Source organism: Mesoplodon densirostris, chromosome 3 (genome assembly GCF_025265405.1).
Source record: "Mesoplodon densirostris isolate mMesDen1 chromosome 3, mMesDen1 primary haplotype, whole genome shotgun sequence".
Lineage (NCBI taxonomy): Eukaryota > Metazoa > Chordata > Mammalia > Artiodactyla > Ziphiidae > Mesoplodon > Mesoplodon densirostris.
In genome coordinates this window covers 14658663-14677351 of record NC_082663.1, presented here as the reverse complement: position 1 = coordinate 14677351, position 18689 = coordinate 14658663, and the positions used below count along the sequence as shown (strand labels likewise).

Sequence of the window (18689 nt, the reverse complement as noted above, 5' to 3'; positions counted from 1 at the left end):
AGTAGGGGAGACCTTGGAAACCTACTTTAGACAGTCATACAGGGACAGACTTGGGACTCATGCAGGATGAAAATGCCTGTATCCCAGCACAGGGGTGGGTGTAGTTCCCCCTTCTAAAATTTCATAATGAATTTGAAAAGGATTTTGATGACAATTTATATGTGGAGTATTAATAAATTAAACCACAAACATTTATTTTCCTTGACATGCCTACCTTACCTGTGCCCTTAAAATATCATGTGTTTGGTTCTGTTTTTTGAAGGCAGATCATCTTCGGTGACGGTCTCGGGGGTCTTTGTACCCAGTGACCTTCGTCTTTCCCATCTCTATTTTGCTTTGCAGCTTAGGAATTCTGAGTACGAATCAAAATTGACTTCTGCCTTCAATGACATAGCTTTAGAGAGAGAGTAGAAATGTATTCAAGTTGACAATAAAAATAGTGTCTCCTGGGCCGAGTGAGAATTCCGGGGTGTCCATCGCCCCACAGTTGATGAAGGCTCTTCTGAACCGTAGATTCTTTGTTTCTACTAGTCACCCTACACCTTCTCATACCTGGCTCAGGAACCTTTAACACGTGTGTGTCACGTCAGTAATTAAAGCCCAGATGCTTGTCTGACAGTCAAGTTCTGATCTGCATCTCTCTCCTCCTAAACCCCTACATCAGGCAGGCTGGGCACGCGATGATCCACACGAGAACCTTCCATCCCTACCCAGGCTTTTCTCTCTTGCTCAAGTATTCGCCTTTCTTCCTTCCCAACTACAGAAAAATCTTGTTTTTTAAGGAGCACCTGTCTGTCCATATTGTAGTCCTGTTCATCTTCCTTTTCCTTGAACTCTTGCAGCACTTAACTTCAGCGAACATTTGAAAACTTGCAAGACATTGTTCACAGTCACCAGCTTCGACGATTAGGAATTAATATGAGCAAGAGCCTATGAGAGACTCAGGGCATTGCCAGCTAAAAAGAGACGCAGGAGAGAGCACATTTCCATTATTAGGTTATCCCTGCCTGGGAAATGCACCCTTGTCAGATTGCATTGAAGGCATGGACCCAGGTAGCTCTTTGTACCAGGCATGATCAAGTGGATGAGATGTTCCACCTATACCTTTTTACTGACCTCCTGTTACTGGTATCTGACATTTCATTATCCACCCACAGAAATATTATCCAAAGCCATACCCAGAGGCAGGAAGAAATTTACTTTGGAGAGGCATCAAAAAAAAATTTTCCCTCCCGGTCACCTTAGTTAGCCTTCCTGGAACTGAATTTCATCTGGAAAGTTCAGCATGAAGAAATGTTTTCCCTTCCAGGACCTTCAGAATGTGTTGCTCCAGGTTTGAAGGTTAATGAGGCATAAAATAAATCCTACAGAAATGAGCAAGGTTTGCCTTAACGTAAAATACAAATAGCACTGCCGTTTTTATCCCTGGGACCCATAAGCTGGGAAAAAGCCATTTTGTCTTGGGTCAAACGGAGGTGGTGGTTTCAGTGGAGCTAAGAGGTTTTGCTTCCTTCTCGCCCCACTGCTCAGACCCAACTCATTTGTGATCATCACGGCCAACCGGGTGCTTCACTGCAACGCAGATACGCCAGAGGAGATGCACCACTGGATAACACTGCTGCAGAGATCCAAGGGGGACACCAGAGTGGAGGGCCAGGAATTTATAGTGAGAGGTGATGCCACTGATGCTTTTTTACTTGGAGTCCTGTTTTCATTTACATGGATGTCTGCCATGTTTCCATTTTGAGCCACTTTTCTGAGTCATTTTGTCTCTTGACATTGTTAAAAATCATCAAATAAGAAATGATCGTGGCCGTTTGTAGCAGATATATAGAAATCTGACCCATTTGTAAGCCGGATGCAAATTGTTTCCTGGTATGTGAAGTTTCTCATCCTAGTTTTGAGCTGATACTCCATTCTTTCTTTCCAGGATGGTTGCACAAAGAAGTGAAAAACAGTCCGAAGATGTCTTCACTGAAATTGAAGAAACGGTGGTTTGTGCTAACCCACAACTCCTTGGATTACTACAAGAGCTCGGAGAAGAATGCTCTGAAGTTGGGCACCCTGGTCCTCAACAGCCTCTGTTCGGTCGTCCCGCCGGACGAGAAGATCTTCAAAGAGACAGGTAAGCGGTGTGGTGTGCTCAGGACTGGCTGGGCCTGAGACATGGCCTGTCCAGTCATAGGAGGTGTGGGTTTGCTCAGAGCGAAGGAGTGAGCTTCCTACCTGGGGTGTTTACGTTCCCCGCCGCCCCCCAAAAAATCTCTTTTGCTGATTTATCTTTTGAGGCTGTCTGTGGTTACCTATATGAACACTTGATATGTAAACCATAGTAAAGGGGTCCTGATTTATTGGGTTACAGAAAGATTTTTCTAAGGGCAAGGAGGTGTAAACAGACAAAAGTTTTCCTACAGGAAGCCTTATTTTTCTATGCCTGTGTTTTTGTCTTTCTCACCGTTGTACCGTGAGAGTCATAATGCAGCCTAAAAAAGGTAAACCCTGACTGTCAGTGAACATAACCTAGCATAATAAAAAGCGGTCACGTAAGCTTTTTTTTTCCCTTTTGGTATTACAAAAGGTGTTTCTAGGTTGTTTATTTTGATTTTTTGTTGCTAGTCGTGATTTTGTGCTTTTGAAGTACAGTTCCTCCATTCAAAAAAATACTCATGTATTTTTTTACTGTAGTCGCTCTATTCCACTTTCAGCTGGTTTCTGAACACCTGGACTGCTTGCTTGACACAATGGTTTCTTTTGAAGGGAGAATCTAAAGGAAAGGAAGACAAGGAACAAGAAGGGAAAAAGAAAGTCAGCAATCTGAGGGAAGAGTTTTCACTCTTGTTCCAGAGCCTTGAACTGGACTTTTGTTTATGCCTGTTCCTTCTTTGAGAGCAGGCCTTGCTAATTATATATTTATTATAATTCTGGGCTTCTCATTTTAATGTTTGTCTTCCCTTCGCAACGGTAAATTCCACGTGTCTTTGGTTACCTAGTGCAGGGCAGGGCACGTGGAGGAAGTCAGCAAGTAGCTGTTGAATTAATGAAGGGGCTCAGGTGGAGATGGCCTGGGTGCTGGATTTCTGGGACTCCGGTACGGGGACAGTACCCTGGTCCCCCAGGTTCATGCTGCCGTGTGTGTGTGTGCGTGTGTGTGCGCACGCGTGTTGCTGTTGCAGGCTACTGGAACGTCACCGTGTACGGACGCAAGCACTGCTATCGACTCTATACCAAGCTGCTCAACGAGGCCACCAGGTGGTCCAGCGCCATTCAAAATGTGACGGACACCAAGGCCCCGATTGACACCCCGACCCAGCAGCTGATTCAGGATATCAAGGTGAGAGGGAGGGAGCCCAGCTCATAGTGGTTTACAGTAGCTCACAGATTCTCACCACGGGAACATCAAGACGTCAACGTTAGTCAAGCTTCATTTTCATTCTGTAATCAGAACTCTTGGTTAATTTTGTGTTCGTATATATCCTGGCTTTTAAAAATCTAAATGCTAGACTGCATTTAGAAAATGCAAAAATTGACGTCAAATTGAAATTTGACACTAAAATTATCTCGTCTCTGGGGAGGTGTTACCTATCGCCACTGAGGCAAACCTGATTGTAAAACTGTGTAGGCGGAGGGACAGTGGTCTGTAATTTGGGGTGTGGGGCTCCCCAGTCACAGGGATGTGGTGTGATCTGTGTTGGGGACAACCTGCATGTCACAGGTTCCACTTGAGCCCAGGTTGGGGACCTTATAGAAGTAACACAATAATTCTACTTTCGGGCTTCCCTGGTGGCACAGTGGTTGAGAGTCCGCCTGCCAATGCAGGGGACACGGGTTTGTGCCCCGGTCCGGGAAGATCCCACGGGCCGCAGAACGGCTGGGCCCGTGAGCCATGGCCGTGGAGCCTGTGCCCCACAATGGGAGAGGCCACAACAGTGAGAGACACGCATACCGCAAAAAAAAAAAAAAAAAAAAAATTCTACTTTCACTGCAGTTTCTAGATCACACAAGTGGATTCACTAAGAGGCCACATGGGTCTACAAAGCTTGGAATCCTTATCAGGTGCCTCCAAACTCACAGAAGCTCCCAGGTCTCTGGACCAACACTGAACTTGTTCGATTGTAATTTCCTGTTTATAAAGATTAGTGGCTGTGAGTGTATATCCAATGAATGAACAAGCAAACGAATGAACCATTAAATGGCAGCCATGAACAAGGATCATGGCGCTCATTTTCCAGGCATGGAAACGGAGACATGGGATATTCTGGTTGCATTGCTCACTTAGCTGGTCAGCCCCTGATGCAGTTGCAGGTCAAGGGAATTATTTTTATTCTGTTCCTCCAAGTTATCCATGTGGGCAGGTTCCCTATGCAAAGGAAAGAGCCAGAGCTGTGACAGAAAAGATGCCAGAATGATAGTGAGGTGGGTATTTATTTACTGATGTACATCAAAGGAACTAAGCTAATTAGATCCAGGAGGCAAACTGCACCTTTTTAAAGGTGGGAGAGGGTCTCATATATCGGTAGTATATTATTACCCACCAAATTCAAGTCAGCCTCTTGATTCCAAAATGATAAGTTTTCTGGGTGTTTGGAGCCAAATTCCTGCAGGTCAGTTTTCCTACAAACTGCAGAGCTGTCCATGGAGCCCAAGGAGCTTGAAACTAATAATGTCATTTCTAGTCTTTAAAAAATGAATTTGTTGAAGCTTTCTTGTGAAAAAGGAGAGAAAAAAAGCACATATCAGCTGAACTTTCTCTTCAAAGCTGTATCTTATTTACCCGTATATTTACTAAGTCATTGGAAATCAGACATTAAAGAGTAAATAGAGTTTTAAATGGGAAACAGTGCTTCTTAAGAAATGAGACAAATATATTTACTGATTCATTTGAAATCAGACGTTAAAAGAGTAAATAGAATTTTTGGATATGAAGCAATGCTTCTTAAGAAATGAGACAGGTTGCCCTAATTAAGTCCATACCAATTTTTTAAGTGATTAAAACATATTTCTTTCTGGTTTTCAATTGGGTATTATTGAAAAAGTTTCATAGCAGAAATGAACTTGCCACGATAGAATGATTCATTGCCTCTCCTGCAACTTTTCCGTTGATTTAAAGTTCTAAAAGTAACTTTGGCTTTTTCAGATCCCAAGTTAATGCTTTAGGAACATAAATACATGATGAAATTCTCTGAGAAGAGCTCTTAAATTTCAGGAGTGAGAAGGGAGGCCCAAGGAAGAACAGTCTCGCTGATAACGTATTAACGTGTCATTTTCAGGGGGAGGATACAAAAGACCAATAAGAGAGCTAGCAAAATGTGTTTTTAAAATGAATTATAGACAAGGATGACATGATTTGGCCAAATGATTTATGGCTAAATAATTAGCAAGAAAAGTTTAATTTCTTTTAGTATATATAATTTCCAGAGAGAAGATTTTTCAGTAACATGGGAAAATACGCAGATCAAAGAAAGAGAATGAGCTGTGTAAGAAAAATGTGTGTGTGCATGTGTGTGTGTGTGATTTGTCATCAAACGTGACTTGTGGGTATCTTCGTGCTTGAGATGATTAATGCTGGATTCCCACCTCCATCCCTAGGCTACAGGTGTTTTGTGACTTGTGAAAAACATTCTCGTTCAGGAGGATGCAGATGGCTTTGTCCTTTTACACGTACGTTTCTGACGATAAGCTCGTGGGCTTTCCCTAACGGCTCTGTTCTTCTCAAGGAGAACTGCCTGAACACAGACGTGGTGGAGCAGATCTATAAGCGGAACCCTATCCTGCGCCACACCCACCGGCCCCTGCACTCCCCACTCCTGCCCCTGCCCTACGGAGACATCAACCTCAACCGTGAGTCCTGAATTCCTCCTGGACCCGGGACACTGTGCTGTGGTTTCCCTGTTAACTCTTTAGCTCTATCATATTAGCGTTAGTTGGTTATAGTGATGTCAGTGTTGTTGTATTAAAAAAACATGCCAGCACTCCCCAGGAACGCCAAGTACCCTTAATCTACTGGAGAACCAGATCCTAAACAGTTGTCTTGCATGTCAAATGCGGAACCTGCTTGGCAACAGACCAGCTTTTCAGTAAGCATTATTGCGCAGTAAAATAGTTTAGTTACTTGTGTGCCTCTATTTGGCTGATTCGAGTGTCCAGAGCACGTGGTGGGCACTGCGTCCTGCAATAGCTCTGGTCCCCGTTCCTGCCTCTTGTCTGCTGTTCAGAGGGTGACTTCTCCAGACCCCTCATGTGACTCGTGTTTGTTCTGCTTCTCCTAGTGCTCAAAGACAAAGGCTACACGACACTTCAGGATGAAGCCATCAAAATATTCAATTCCCTCCAGCAGCTGGAGTCCATGTCTGACCCTACTCCCATCATCCAGGGCATCCTCCAGACGGGGCACGACCTCCGCCCTCTGCGAGACGAGCTATACTGCCAGCTCATCAAACAGACCAACAAGGTGCCCCAGCCGGGCAGCGTGGGCAACTTGTGCAGCTGGCAGATCCTTACCTGCTTGAGCTGCACCTTCCTGCCCAGCCGGGGGATCCTCAAGTACCTCAAGTTCCACCTGAGAAGGTACGAGTGGCCTGGGTGGCGCTGCTCACGTCGGGAGTGTGGTGGACACAGTTCAGATAAGTTGGACCTGGAACAGAAGACACCTTGTGTGGGTCGGGCTCCTAGGTCACCCGAGCTGGCTTACAGGGCACAGACGACCTTTTTCTCTCTAAGCCACACGGGGCTGATCCAGGGAGAGGTCCCTTGGGGTGTAGTGTCCTGAAGTGTAAGACGTTGATAAATTTAATTACCACTACTCTGTATAAACAGGGAAAAAAGAAAAAACCTTGGATATTTGTTCCAGATCAAACAGGTAGAGGCTGTCTGATTTAGCTTCTGATCCACTGTGGAGAAAGAATTTTCATGCAATAGCATGAGGCACATGGCTCTTTCAAATACAATAGCTCTGCAGAGGTCAGCTAGTAGCAGAAGTTGCTCCCGGTCATACTTGGGCTCTTTGGATTTTCTCTCTCTCTTTCTTTTCTTTTCTTTTTTTTTTTTTTTTTGGTCCTTAAACAGCACAGGATGAGCTAGGCAAGCGACTGGCGTTTGCTCTGCACTGGGACCCCATTCACCGTGTTGGTCTGCAGCACGTTGAAGCTGCCCGGCTCCCTGTAGCCAGCCATCCTCAAATCTTGCAATTAACAGTTAGTGTTTGGCTCCTAGGATACGGGAACAGTTTCCAGGAACCGAGATGGAAAAATACGCCCTCTTCATTTACGAATCTCTCAAGAAAACCAAATGCAGAGAGTTTGTGCCTTCCCGAGATGAAATCGAAGCTCTGATCCATCGGCAGGAGATGACATCCACAGTGTATTGCCACGGCGGGGGCTCCTGCAAGATCACTATCAGCTCCCACACCACAGCCGGGGAGGTGAGGGAGAGGCCCAGCTGCCCACGTGCTTACTTATGTCTGGAAAACTGGGCGCAGTTAGGCTGGCTGTCGTGCACAGTTGTGGCTGGCATAGCGCAGCTGCTCAGTAACCAAGGAAACAGACGTAATCCAAGAAGCAGTCAATACCTAGTAGAGATTGCAGACCTGACTCAGATATGTCCGCTGTGACAAGGGTTTAGCCTCTCACTTCTGCAGTGTTTTTCTGTTTGCCACACAAATATCTAGCACGTTGGGTCAGGTGAACGTGTTTTCATTTTTCCTTCTTTTTTCAATTTAAACTTAGTACCCTAAAACCAATTGGCTAAAAGGAATAGTGCAGTAAAACCCGGAAAAGCTGGTGTAGCAGACATATCAGTGGAAATCGCTATGAGTTCGTGAATTTATCAGTCAAACGGGCTTTAGTTTTCATGTGCTTACGGGTTTGCAAGAAACCGGCCGGCATCTGCCCCTAGCTGTGGGCAAAATAACCTGTGTTCTCTTTGGCAAGAAAGAGAGAGAACTGATTTCAAGAGAACCAGGGAAAACAGCGCCTTGGAGATTCCATACACGACAGTGTTGGGAGGTTGCTTGGACCCTCACTCTTGCTGGCAGCTCCCTCTGGGTTCTGATGAAGGCGTATTCTAGAACCACAGCTTCAGAAGCTGAAGGCCCCGTGTTTTCCAGGTGGTGGAGAAGCTGATCCGAGGCCTGGCCATGGAGGACAGTAGAAACATGTTTGCACTCTTTGAGTACAACGGACACGTCGATAAAGCCGTCGAAAGCCGGACCATCGTAGCAGATGTATTAGCAAAGTTTGAAAAGTAAGTTCCTTCTCCCTGAAGTGCCAGCAGATTAGAGGAAAGACGTTAAGAGCAAGAGGGTTTGAACTTTGATTCCATTTTTGGCTTCAGGGTCCATTTGAGTTCATCTCCTTTTACCTGTGTTAAAGCATATTTAATTTCTCATCTCTCTCTGCTGCCTATTTCTCTTGATTCCTAGATAGAGCCACTGTCTCAAATAGGATTCACCCCATCATTGATCCCCTACCCCATTCTTTCTCTCGGTGTCTTGCTGTCACCCTTATCTTGGAATTTTCTGATTCTCAGATTTTCACTTGTCATTAGCTTTGAAGCTGGGCGAGTAGACAGAAGCCACCTTATAAACTCTTCAGACTGCATTCTGTATCTCTTGGACCTACAATATTCACACCCCCCCAAGTAACACAAAAGATATTCCTGGGCTTCCCTGGTGGCGCAGTGGTTGAGAGTCCGCCTGCCGATGCAGGGGACGTGGGTTCATGCCCCGGTCCGGGAAGATCCCACATGCCGCGGAGCGGCTGGGCCCTTGAGCCATGGCCGCTGAGCCTGTGCGTCCGGAGCCTGTGCTCCGCAACGGGAGAGGCCACAACAGTGAGAGGCCCGCGTACCACAAGAAAAAAAGAAAAAAAAGATATTCCTCCTTTAGCATGATGCCAGTACCAGTAACGAGACTCCAGCAGGACTGGGCCCTGCCCCTCCCCAGCTGCATAAGGGGCAGGAGTAGCTTTAACTAAGAAATGTGTCAGGGGACCAAGAGGTTTAGAACAGCCCCAAACTTCCAAGTCCCAGAGGAAGTGACATCCTCTCCTCAGGTTGGGCCTGGTCTAAGTGCTTTGTTGGAAATAAACCAAAATGGGAGAGGGGGCATGGAGAGGGATATTCCTACTTTCTGTAAACATAGCCTCCCAAATCTTCGTGTCAATTTTTATAAATATTATAGTTTGAGAGTCGGCATAGGCTTTCTTTAAGGAATAGGCTTTGTTTCTTTGCTTTCTATGCGTAGCTAGGACTAACCAGACCGGGACACTCGGGAAATACTTCTTAGCTCGGTTTACCTGAAGCCTGCCTGTTTGTTGTCTTAAAGTGAAACTAGGATGAAAGTGTGTTTTTCACCTCTGGGTAAATACAATTAGCAAGGGAACTCTGATAAACTTCACTCTGGCTCTTGTTTCTCTCCCGCCATCCCCCTCTCCACCCTCTCTGCTATCTGCGCACAGACAGGATGTCTGAATCCTTGCCGAGAATACGCCATATGCAGTGAACTCCCTGTGGGTCACCCATGGCCCATTTCTCATTTTGCTTTCTGAGTCTCTCTCGACTTCCGTCCGTAGGCTGGCGGCCACATCAGAGGTGGGTGACCAGCCCTGGAAATTCTACTTCAAACTTTACTGCTTCCTGGACACAGACAACGTGCCAGAAGACAGCGTGGAGTTTGCGTTCATGTTTGAACAGGTACCTAGAGCTCTGAGGCTCCTTTGCAGACAAGCAGGGGTGAAACCCGTTCATACCCCTCGTGCATTAACTGCTAGTCCTTGGAAATCACACGTGGCAGTAGAATTCCCAGCGTGGACAGGGTCAGCTGCTCTTTCATTCATTTGTAGACGGAAACTTCTACACGTATTATATGAACTCCGGGGACAGGGGAGAGGGTAGCGGGGAGCAGTAAGAAATCAGATAGATATACGTGTTCAGTGGTACCCATGCGAGGGAGACCCTTGAGGCAGCACGGGAGGGTTAGGGTACGATGTTAAGGAAGGTGGCCTTTGGTGGAACAAGGGAGCAAGCCAGGCGGGCGTGGTGTCGCACAGCCGTGCCTGGCCCATAGCGCCGCTGACCGCTTTGTTGCAGGCCCACGAAGCCGTCGTCCACGGCCACTACCCGGCCCCCGAGGAAAACCTGCAGGTCCTGGCTGCCCTGCGGCTGCAGTACGTGCAGGGAGATTACGCGCCCCACGCCCCGGTGCCGCCCCTGGAGGAGGTCTACTCGCTGCAGAGACTCAAGGCCCGCATCAGCCAGTCCACCAAGAGCTTCGCACCGTGTGAGCGGCTGGAGAAGCGCCGCACGAGCTTCCTGGAGGGGACGCTGCGCCGGAGCTTCCGGACGGGGCCAGCGGTGCGGCAGAGGGCGGAGGAGGGGCAGATGCTGGACATGTGGGTCAAGGAGGAGGTCTCGTCCGCGCGGGCCAGCATCGTCGGCAAGTGGAAGAAGTTTCAGGGGATGAGCCAGGAGCAGGCCATGGCCAAGTACATGGCCTTGATCAAGGAGTGGCCCGGGTACGGGTCGACGCTCTTTGATGTGGAGGTGAGAGCTGCCTGCTGGTTCTCGGACCGGGCTGCACCGGGGACTGTGCGACCACCACCATGGTCAGATTCCTGGGGAGGGAGGACCTGCTGGAACACTTGGCTCTCTCACCCTCTCTTGTTAGAGCCCCCAGATTTTACCCTTCACACCCGCCACCCACCCAAAGTTTTATTCCTCCTTTACAGTAAATGCTCTTGTAATGTTAGAAGGGAGTGAAAAATTAAGGTGTCCTCTATTCATAAATAATTTCTGATTCTTTCTTATTCAAGCTATAGCCCCAGCGACAAAGTGCTGGTAAAAATCTGCATTAAAGTTAAAAAAAATTTTTTTTAGAACTGTGTCCATAAAATTAGAAAATTTGGATATCCTTGGATTTTACATTTTTATCTTTTACCCATGACTGTTTGAAGGGAAGAATTTGTATTTCACAGTTTGAATTTGGCTAAATTCACATCAACCCAGTACTGATTCATATCCTTTTTTTTTTTTTAACATCTTTATTGGAGTATAATTGCTTTACAATGGTGTGTTAGTTTCTGCTTTATAACAAAATGAATCAGGTATACATATACATATGTTCCCATATCTCTTCCCTCTTGCGTCTCCCTCCCTCCCACCCTCCCTATCCCCCACCCAGGTGGTCACAGAGCACCGAGCTGATCTCCCTGTGCTATGTGGCTGCTTCCCACTAGCTATCTATTTTACATTTGGTAGTGTATATATGTCCATGCCACTCTCTCTCTTTGTCCCCAAATCCTCAAGTCCATGCTCTAGAGTGAAGTAAGTCAGAAAGAGAAAAACAAATACCATATGCTAACACATGTATATGGAATGTAAGCAAAAAAAAAAAAAAGGTCATGAAGAACCTAGGGGTAAGACGGGAATAAAGACACAGACCTTTTTTTTTTTTTTAAGTAGACCATTTATTGAAAGAAAATCTTACTAATGATTGAGATCAAGGCTTGGCAAACTGCAGCCCGTGGGCCAAATCCTGCCTGCCTCCTTTTTTTGTAAAAAAAAGTTTTATTGGAACACAGCAGGGCTCATTCCTTTATATATTTTTCTCTGGCTGCTTTTACACTGAAATGGCAATGTTGAGTACGTGTGACAGAGACCACAAAGCCTAAAATATTCACTATCTGTCCCCTAACAGATAAGTTTGCCAACCCTTGGTCTAGATAAACCAACCCTTGGTCTGTTTTTCTTATGATCATAATCATTCAGGATGTTATCTGATGACTTTTAAATGAAGCTCTATAAAAATCTAAATGTTGATCATATATTCCAAGATCCTTTCATGACTTTTCATTGGATGCTATCTTTGGGTTGGTTGGTTGGTTGATTCAATTACATTTGTTTTTAAGTATAAATCAGATGCTTTGTACAAGTACCTCCTCTTTTGTGTCACCAGTGTGTATCCCTCCTGATTCCCATAGCCCTGTGTTGTCATCCCCTACAGCCAGCCCGGCTCTTATTTTCCTCCACTGATCCATGCAGGAAGGTCTATTGTTAAACCAATGAGGTTGACCACCATACACACTTAAGGTCATTGCGGCTCCTTGTCACGAGACGTGTTTTGCAAGAGGAGCCCGAACTGCTCAGCACAGATTGGGAGAATTTCCCTCTGTGATCCTAGATTTTGTATTTGAAGAATAATCATCCAAAACAGGACGGGGAGGCAGAACTAGCGATAGAAGAGAGTAGCCCTGGCTCGGGCTGCTTGATTCACTGGGGAATCACTGTTAAGTTCCACGGCTATGGCCGCCTCCGCATAGCTAATTCAGATGGCAGGAGGGTGATGATGTTGAGAGGTGGAGAGTCCAAGCACGATGTTGGATTTACCAAGTAGGATTCCCCGGATGCACAGGATTGATCAGCTGGTCAGAAATCCATCAAGGCAGCCAAAGAGCCACCATTTCTCATATCTTATATTTCAATTCCCCCAGCATAAGGACACGCTGAATGCACTCAGCATTCTTTGCAGAGTGCTGGACTCAAAGCCTCTCTTGTGGTTTCTATGTTCTGTTTCTAACTTTTATGATCTCTTACACTAACTCTTGCCCCGCAGTGCAAGGAAGGCGGCTTTCCCCAGGACCTCTGGCTGGGCGTCAGCGCAGACGCTGTGTCTGTCTACAAGCGCGGGGAGGGGAGACCGTTGGAAGTCTTCCAGTATGAGCACATTCTCTCCTTCGGGGCCCCCCTGGCCAACACGTACAAGATCGTCGTCGATGAGAGGGAGCTGCTCTTTGAAACCAGTGAGGTAAGAGGCAAATCTTTCATCCGTGGCCTTGACAAAATAGGAAGACAACACCCCGCTTCCTGATGCCTTTGACCAAGTAATTTTATTTGGATATTTCACTTTGAAGATATAGGAAGGTACAGCATGGTGCTCCTTCCACAGCTGCAGCTTTCTCACAGGCCAAAATCTTGACAGCCCCACATTTGTTCTGTGTACCTCTGCAACAGGGAAATTTGGTTCCCTTGTACCCTTGTAGGAAAAGAAGAGAAAGGAAAGTGATGTAGAGGTCCAAAATACATATATATATATATATATAGCTTGGCAATAAAGCCTTGTGAAACTTACTAGACGAGGCGGCAGTGGATCGCAGCTGTGAGACGTGGGTCTGGCAGTGTCCACGGAGCAGGAGGGAGTGACCTGGACAGAGCTAATTCTAGCTCACAAAAAACATCTCTATATATGTATGCCATCCCGCTCCAAAGAGTAAAATGTGATAATAGCGATAATATGAGAAGCCTGTCGAGGTCTCCACATAGGGAGCTGCTAACAAGCAAAGGTGGGAAATGGGCATGCATCACACACTGCCCGTTTGGCTGTTGGTGTACAGTGATGGAGAGGAGGTGCTGTGTAGCAGGATGGAAAGAGGTGGGGCTTTGACTGGAGGGCCCCAGGCGCCAGGCTGCCGGGTTTGCACAACTCCAGTAAACAGCGCGGAACTGCCATGGGCTCTTTGATTGTGTGTGATGTGTAACAACAGTGCTTTTACAAACAGTGTGCGGGGCATTGGAAGGGAAGAGAGATCAGGGAAATGGGAGCCAGTTAGGGTGCCTTCACAGGGACGCAGGCCAGCCATCAGGAGGGACGGGCCAGAAGGGGTGACGGTGGACGCACCATGAAATAGCTACTGCTGGACTCCCAGAGCTGGCAGGGAACAGAACGGGCACACGAGGCTCTGCCAGCTCCTCGGGCCTCAGCTCTGTGTCTCCAGCTGCATCATGAGGTTTTGACCAGCACGATAGGATGCAGTCTTTAAAAGCTGTGATTGTGGGCTCTGTCGTGTACCTGTATCTTCAATGGGGACAGTGATCCCAGCCCTGATCCTACCCACACACTAGTGTCCTTGGGTGGGGGGCTTTTTATCGTACAAAATCTGACAGTTTTACATCAGGCAACCACCAGGTGGCACACGTCACACGTGGAAAGGCCACGAGTCCCCCTTCTACCCAATGAGGAAGAGGGAAAAGCAGCTCTGACTCTTGGCTTCCTACACAGCCTGGACCGTGGATTGGCATGGCAGGCTGGTGGCTTTTGCTGGGAGGACGGGCCCCCGCCTGCCCGCGCTGGGCAGAGGATGTCTGGTCGTTAGCCTGGGTCCCCTGGCCCCTCAGAAACTTGTGACCATGGGCTGATTCTGCTCCCCCCCGGCAGGTGGTGGACGTGGCCAAGCTCATGAAAGCGTACATCAGCATGATCGTGAAGAAGCGCTACAGCACCTCGCGCTCCGTGAGCAGCCAGGGCAGCTCCAGGTGAAGGTGGCCGTGGGTCCACGTGAATTGAGCATCTCCACGTGCCGCCCCCTCGGCCCCAGCCGGCTCCTGCACCTGCAGCCCAAGGCGAGGCTGCCCAGGCTTGCCAGAAGCCCCTCGTCGGAGGGTGGTGTCTCGGGGGACCTTTCATCCTGTCCACTCCAGTGATCAGTGTCTCAAGCTGTCGACCCAGTTTCCAAAGCTTTACTTCTTTTAGATGACACATGCCTTAAAAAGAGAGGAAACGAAACCCACGCTGCCACCAAAGCAGCCAGAAGTGCCTTAACTTGTGGAACTGACGCTAATCCACCTTAACTGTGCTACTGAAGAGAAATGCTTTCCCGCCCTTTTAAGGGAGACGTGCTAAGCTTGAGGGGAGTGGAGGGGGGGCGTTGATCCATCTATTGTGCACTAACCTCCCAGCCTGATTTCCCCCGGGAGGGAAGGTGAGGGAGCGGGGAGGGGGGACGGAGGGAGAGCAAGAGGACGACGGTCTGTTTTAGTTGGAGTGCTGCTGGCAGCCTTCCTCATGGACATATATTAACTTTTTCTCTGTGTTTCACCTTTTAAGTGCATGTGCCTGCCTGTGCACGCATGTGTCCATAAACCCATCACTTCATCATTGTTCCGTGAGCATCGAAAGCAAAGGGAAAGAGGATGTGCAATGGCGAAACGTCTGTATATTTTAATAGTTCAGAGTGAGAGTCGTCAGCTGTTACTTTACAAGGTGGTTTTATTAACAACCCGGAATCCTGGAGTTTCCTGTCTTTGCTGTATTCCGAAAGCCACATTTTGACTCCAGTTTTGTTTCACGTGTAGCAAAGTCTGCCATCTTTGTCTGCTGTATTACAAACAGATATGCAGCCTACAGATAACTGTATTTATAAACCACTCTTAAACAGCTGGCTCCAAGGCTGTTTTTAGAACTGTATGAAGGCCTTTTGGAGTCATTAGTTTCTATGAGATTTAAGTTAAAAAATGTTTCTTGGAAGGTTAGCCCGAATCACTCTGGGTAGATTGCAACATAACCATGTTGGAATATGGGGGAAAGATGCTACCTTCCTTGAAAGCATAACACATGAGTGGATCTTTAAAGGACCCTGACATTCAATGCTGAGGTTTTAATAAAATACACACCTATTTTATCCCACGTGTATAATGGTGGTCTGAACAAGGCCCCTGTAAATAAATCAGCATTTATGACCAGAAGAAAAATAATCTGGTCTTGGACTTCTATTTTTATACAGAGAAGTTGTAAAGACTTAGGCCAACTAAGTCTACCCACAAAGAAAAAGGAAATTTGCCTTACCCCTATGGACAGCCATGCGGAATCATTGTTTGTTGGCTCAAGAAAGTCTGACAATAAAGGATATTAGTTAACATGCAGTGTAATTTCTTTATGGGGCAGCTCTAAATACCATATGGACTTTGTTTTTGTTGGGTTTTGGGTTTTGGTTTTTTTTTTTTTTTGTGGTACGCGGGCCTCTCACTGCTGTGGCCTCTCCCGTTGCGAAGCACAGGCTCCGGACGCGCAGGCTTAGCGGACATGGCTCACGGGCCCAGGCACTCCGCGGCATGTGGGATCTTCCTGGATCGGGGCACGAACCCGTGTCCCCTGCATCAGCAGGCGGACTCCCAACCACTGCGCCACCAGGGAAGCCTGGGTTTTGGTTTTAATGCTTTGGGCTTCAAAGGGTTGAAGCTGAGCTGTGTGTTTCATGCACTTGATCACCAGGTCTGAAAGCAAACACATATAGACATCTCAGATGCTTTTTTAGACACAGAGCATGACTCCAAGAAAGCTGAGAAGGTAAAAGACCAGGTTCGATGAAATCACAGAAAGCTAAGGACTTGAATTGTGGGTGTCGGAGTGCCTCCTATAGCTGAGCCCCAAGATGCCTGATGGCGAAATCATGGTCCTGCATCCACTGGCAGCCCTGATCATTGTGAGCACAAGACAGGGGGAGCTTGTTTAGCGACCCATTTACCCAAAGAACCAGCCAGGGACGTGGGTCTCACCTGCACAGGCTCCTCGGCCAGACACAGCACGTGAGCAGCACCAGTCCCTCCTGTCCCTCTCTAACTGCTTGTGTGTCCGTGCGTCTGTGTGTCCGCGAGACCCCTCTCCCCACTCCACAGGGATTGGGAGACGACCTGAAGCCAGGTGCTGCCCCAGCACCTGTGGCCTCGAGGTGACGAGAGGGAAGGTGAGCTAAGACTCGGATATTTTCTTGTCTTTGTTTTCATTTCAGGCCCTGCGAGCAGCTGGCAGAAGTGCCTTTTCCACTGCCCAGCACTCAGGATTCCCTCTGTAACTTCTCACACCCCACAAGGCTGCCCCGCACCCCCAATTACAGATGAGGAATTAGGCAGAGAAAAGCAAAGTGACTTGGCTAAGGCATTGCAGCAACACCAGAGCTAGGACCCAGGTCTCTTTACACAAAGGCCTTTCCTCGTCAATAGCTTCATTGTAACATTTTATTTAGAAACAATTATAGATTCAGAGGAAGTTGCCATGAAGGTAAAGAGAGGCCTGTACACCTTTCACTGGGTGTCCCCAGTGCAACCGCAGAAAATACCACAACTAAGAAACTAACACTGACTTTTCCTCCATCCACAGAGTTTATTCTGATTTCACCAGATTGACACGCACTCATTTGTGTGTGAGATTAATAGGTTTGAACAGGGTGTGTGGAGTAATTTTGAGTCTGCTTATTGCAGAGAAAGGCACCAGTATGAAACATGGCATCGCTGCCGACTTAGAAACCTAGTTGTTTTTTCATTTGTCTTAATTTTTAATTCTTTTGAAAGAGGATACACATAGGTGAGGTTTTTTTAATTCAAACAGTGGGAGTAAAGTGACTTTTCCTCCCAGCCATGATCCCAAGTTTACCCATTTTCCTTCCCCAGAAACAGCTATTTTTACCATTTTCTGGAATATTGTTCCAGAAATGTTTCGAGCATACATTCACGTAAATATTCCCATCCCCTTCCCTTTTAAAAAATACATAAAAGCATAAATTCTTTTTTTTTTTTTTTTTTTTTTTGCGGTACACGGGCCTCTCACTGCTGTGGCCTCTCCCATTGCGGAGCACAGGCTCCGGACGCGCAGGCTCAGCGGCCATGGCTCACGGGCCCAGCCGCTCCGCGGCATGTGGGATCCTCCCAGACCGGGGCACGAAACCATGTCCCCTCCATCAGCAGGCGGACTCTCAACCACCGCGCCACCAGGGAAGCCCAAATTCTTTTGCACCTTGCTTTTTTCCCCAGAATATTTTAGATGTGATTCCACATGGTACCTCTAGAGGTGCCTAATCCTTTTTGTGTCCTAGACAGCTTTGGAGAGAGGGGAAAAAAAAAAGGCCCCTTGATTTCTCTCTTAAAATAGTTCAGAAATGTAAGAAAGCAAACTCTTATTTATAAGACTTTTTGCTCAGCACCTTAAGTTGAGATCACATATACACTTAGAGTAAAATTCTGTATTTAATCTATCTTATCCATTGGGATCTTTGATATATTCTAGAAATACGTGTATATCTACTGGGTATAAAAGTACGTGCTTTAGAGAGCATGAAAATCCTCACCCACCAAAGCTTACTATCTAATAGGGACCAAAACAAGTACACATAAAACTAAGTTTAACCAGCACCTTTATGCCTGTTTTGTACAATTGATCAGAGAAGCATCATTGACATGCGGGGAAATATTGGACCTGGATTCGAGATTTGGCATTGTGATTTTCGGAGTATATAATTCTGATCTTTTAGGTCAGGGGTCAGGAAACTACAGCCCAAAGCCCAACCAGCTTTTTAAATAAAGTTTTATTGGAACAGATCTCTACCTGTTGATTTGTGTGGTGTCTAGAGGTGTGATTGCCCTATAGCAGCAGAGTTGACCAGTTGTGACAGGACCTCCTGCAAAGCTGGACATATTTACTCTCTGGGCCTTTGTAGAGTTTGTGGACCCCTGTTTTAGATGATTATAGAAGTATACCATCTCCTTTATAACAAATCGTTGGCTCTATTTAGAATTTTGATTCCACACGTTAGGCAAGGAATGTAGTCTGCAGGTTGGAGATTGTTGCTTTGTGTTTCTTTTTTTTTTTTTTTTTTTTGCAGTTCGCGGGCCTCTCGCTGTTGTGGCCTCTCCCGTTGCGGAGCACAGGCTCCGGACGCGCAGGCTCAGCGGCCATGGCTCACGGGCCCAGCCGCTCCGCGGCATATGGGATCCTCCCGGACCGGGGCACGAACCCGCGTCCCCTGCATCGGCAGGCAGACTCGCAACCACTGCGCCACCAGGGAAGCCCTGCTTTGTGTTTCTTATTCACTATATTGAATGACCTCCCAGATTTCCCTCCCTGCATTTCTCATCATAGATTGGCTTAGCAT

At 47.0% G+C, this 18689-nt stretch overlaps 1 protein-coding gene across 3 annotated transcripts in view; it reads left to right on the top strand.

The window, feature by feature from the left end:
* MYO10 (myosin X) overlaps positions 1 to 15681 on the top strand; it is a 226110-nt gene extending 210429 nt beyond the window's left edge. For all 3 annotated transcript variants that reach the window (XM_060092746.1, XM_060092745.1, XM_060092747.1), the window contains 11 exons: positions 1531 to 1673; positions 1931 to 2125; positions 3174 to 3331; positions 5715 to 5838; positions 6267 to 6564; positions 7210 to 7417; positions 8102 to 8238; positions 9567 to 9687; positions 10084 to 10536; positions 12605 to 12796; positions 14204 to 15681. In XM_060092746.1, the coding sequence (XP_059948729.1) occupies positions 1531 to 1673; positions 1931 to 2125; positions 3174 to 3331; positions 5715 to 5838; positions 6267 to 6564; positions 7210 to 7417; positions 8102 to 8238; positions 9567 to 9687; positions 10084 to 10536; positions 12605 to 12796; positions 14204 to 14305 (2131 nt within the window). In that variant the 3' untranslated portion in view covers positions 14306 to 15681. The remainder of the gene's footprint in view (positions 1 to 1530; positions 1674 to 1930; positions 2126 to 3173; positions 3332 to 5714; positions 5839 to 6266; positions 6565 to 7209; positions 7418 to 8101; positions 8239 to 9566; positions 9688 to 10083; positions 10537 to 12604; positions 12797 to 14203) is intronic.
* The last annotated feature ends 3008 nt before the right edge of the window (positions 15682 to 18689 follow it).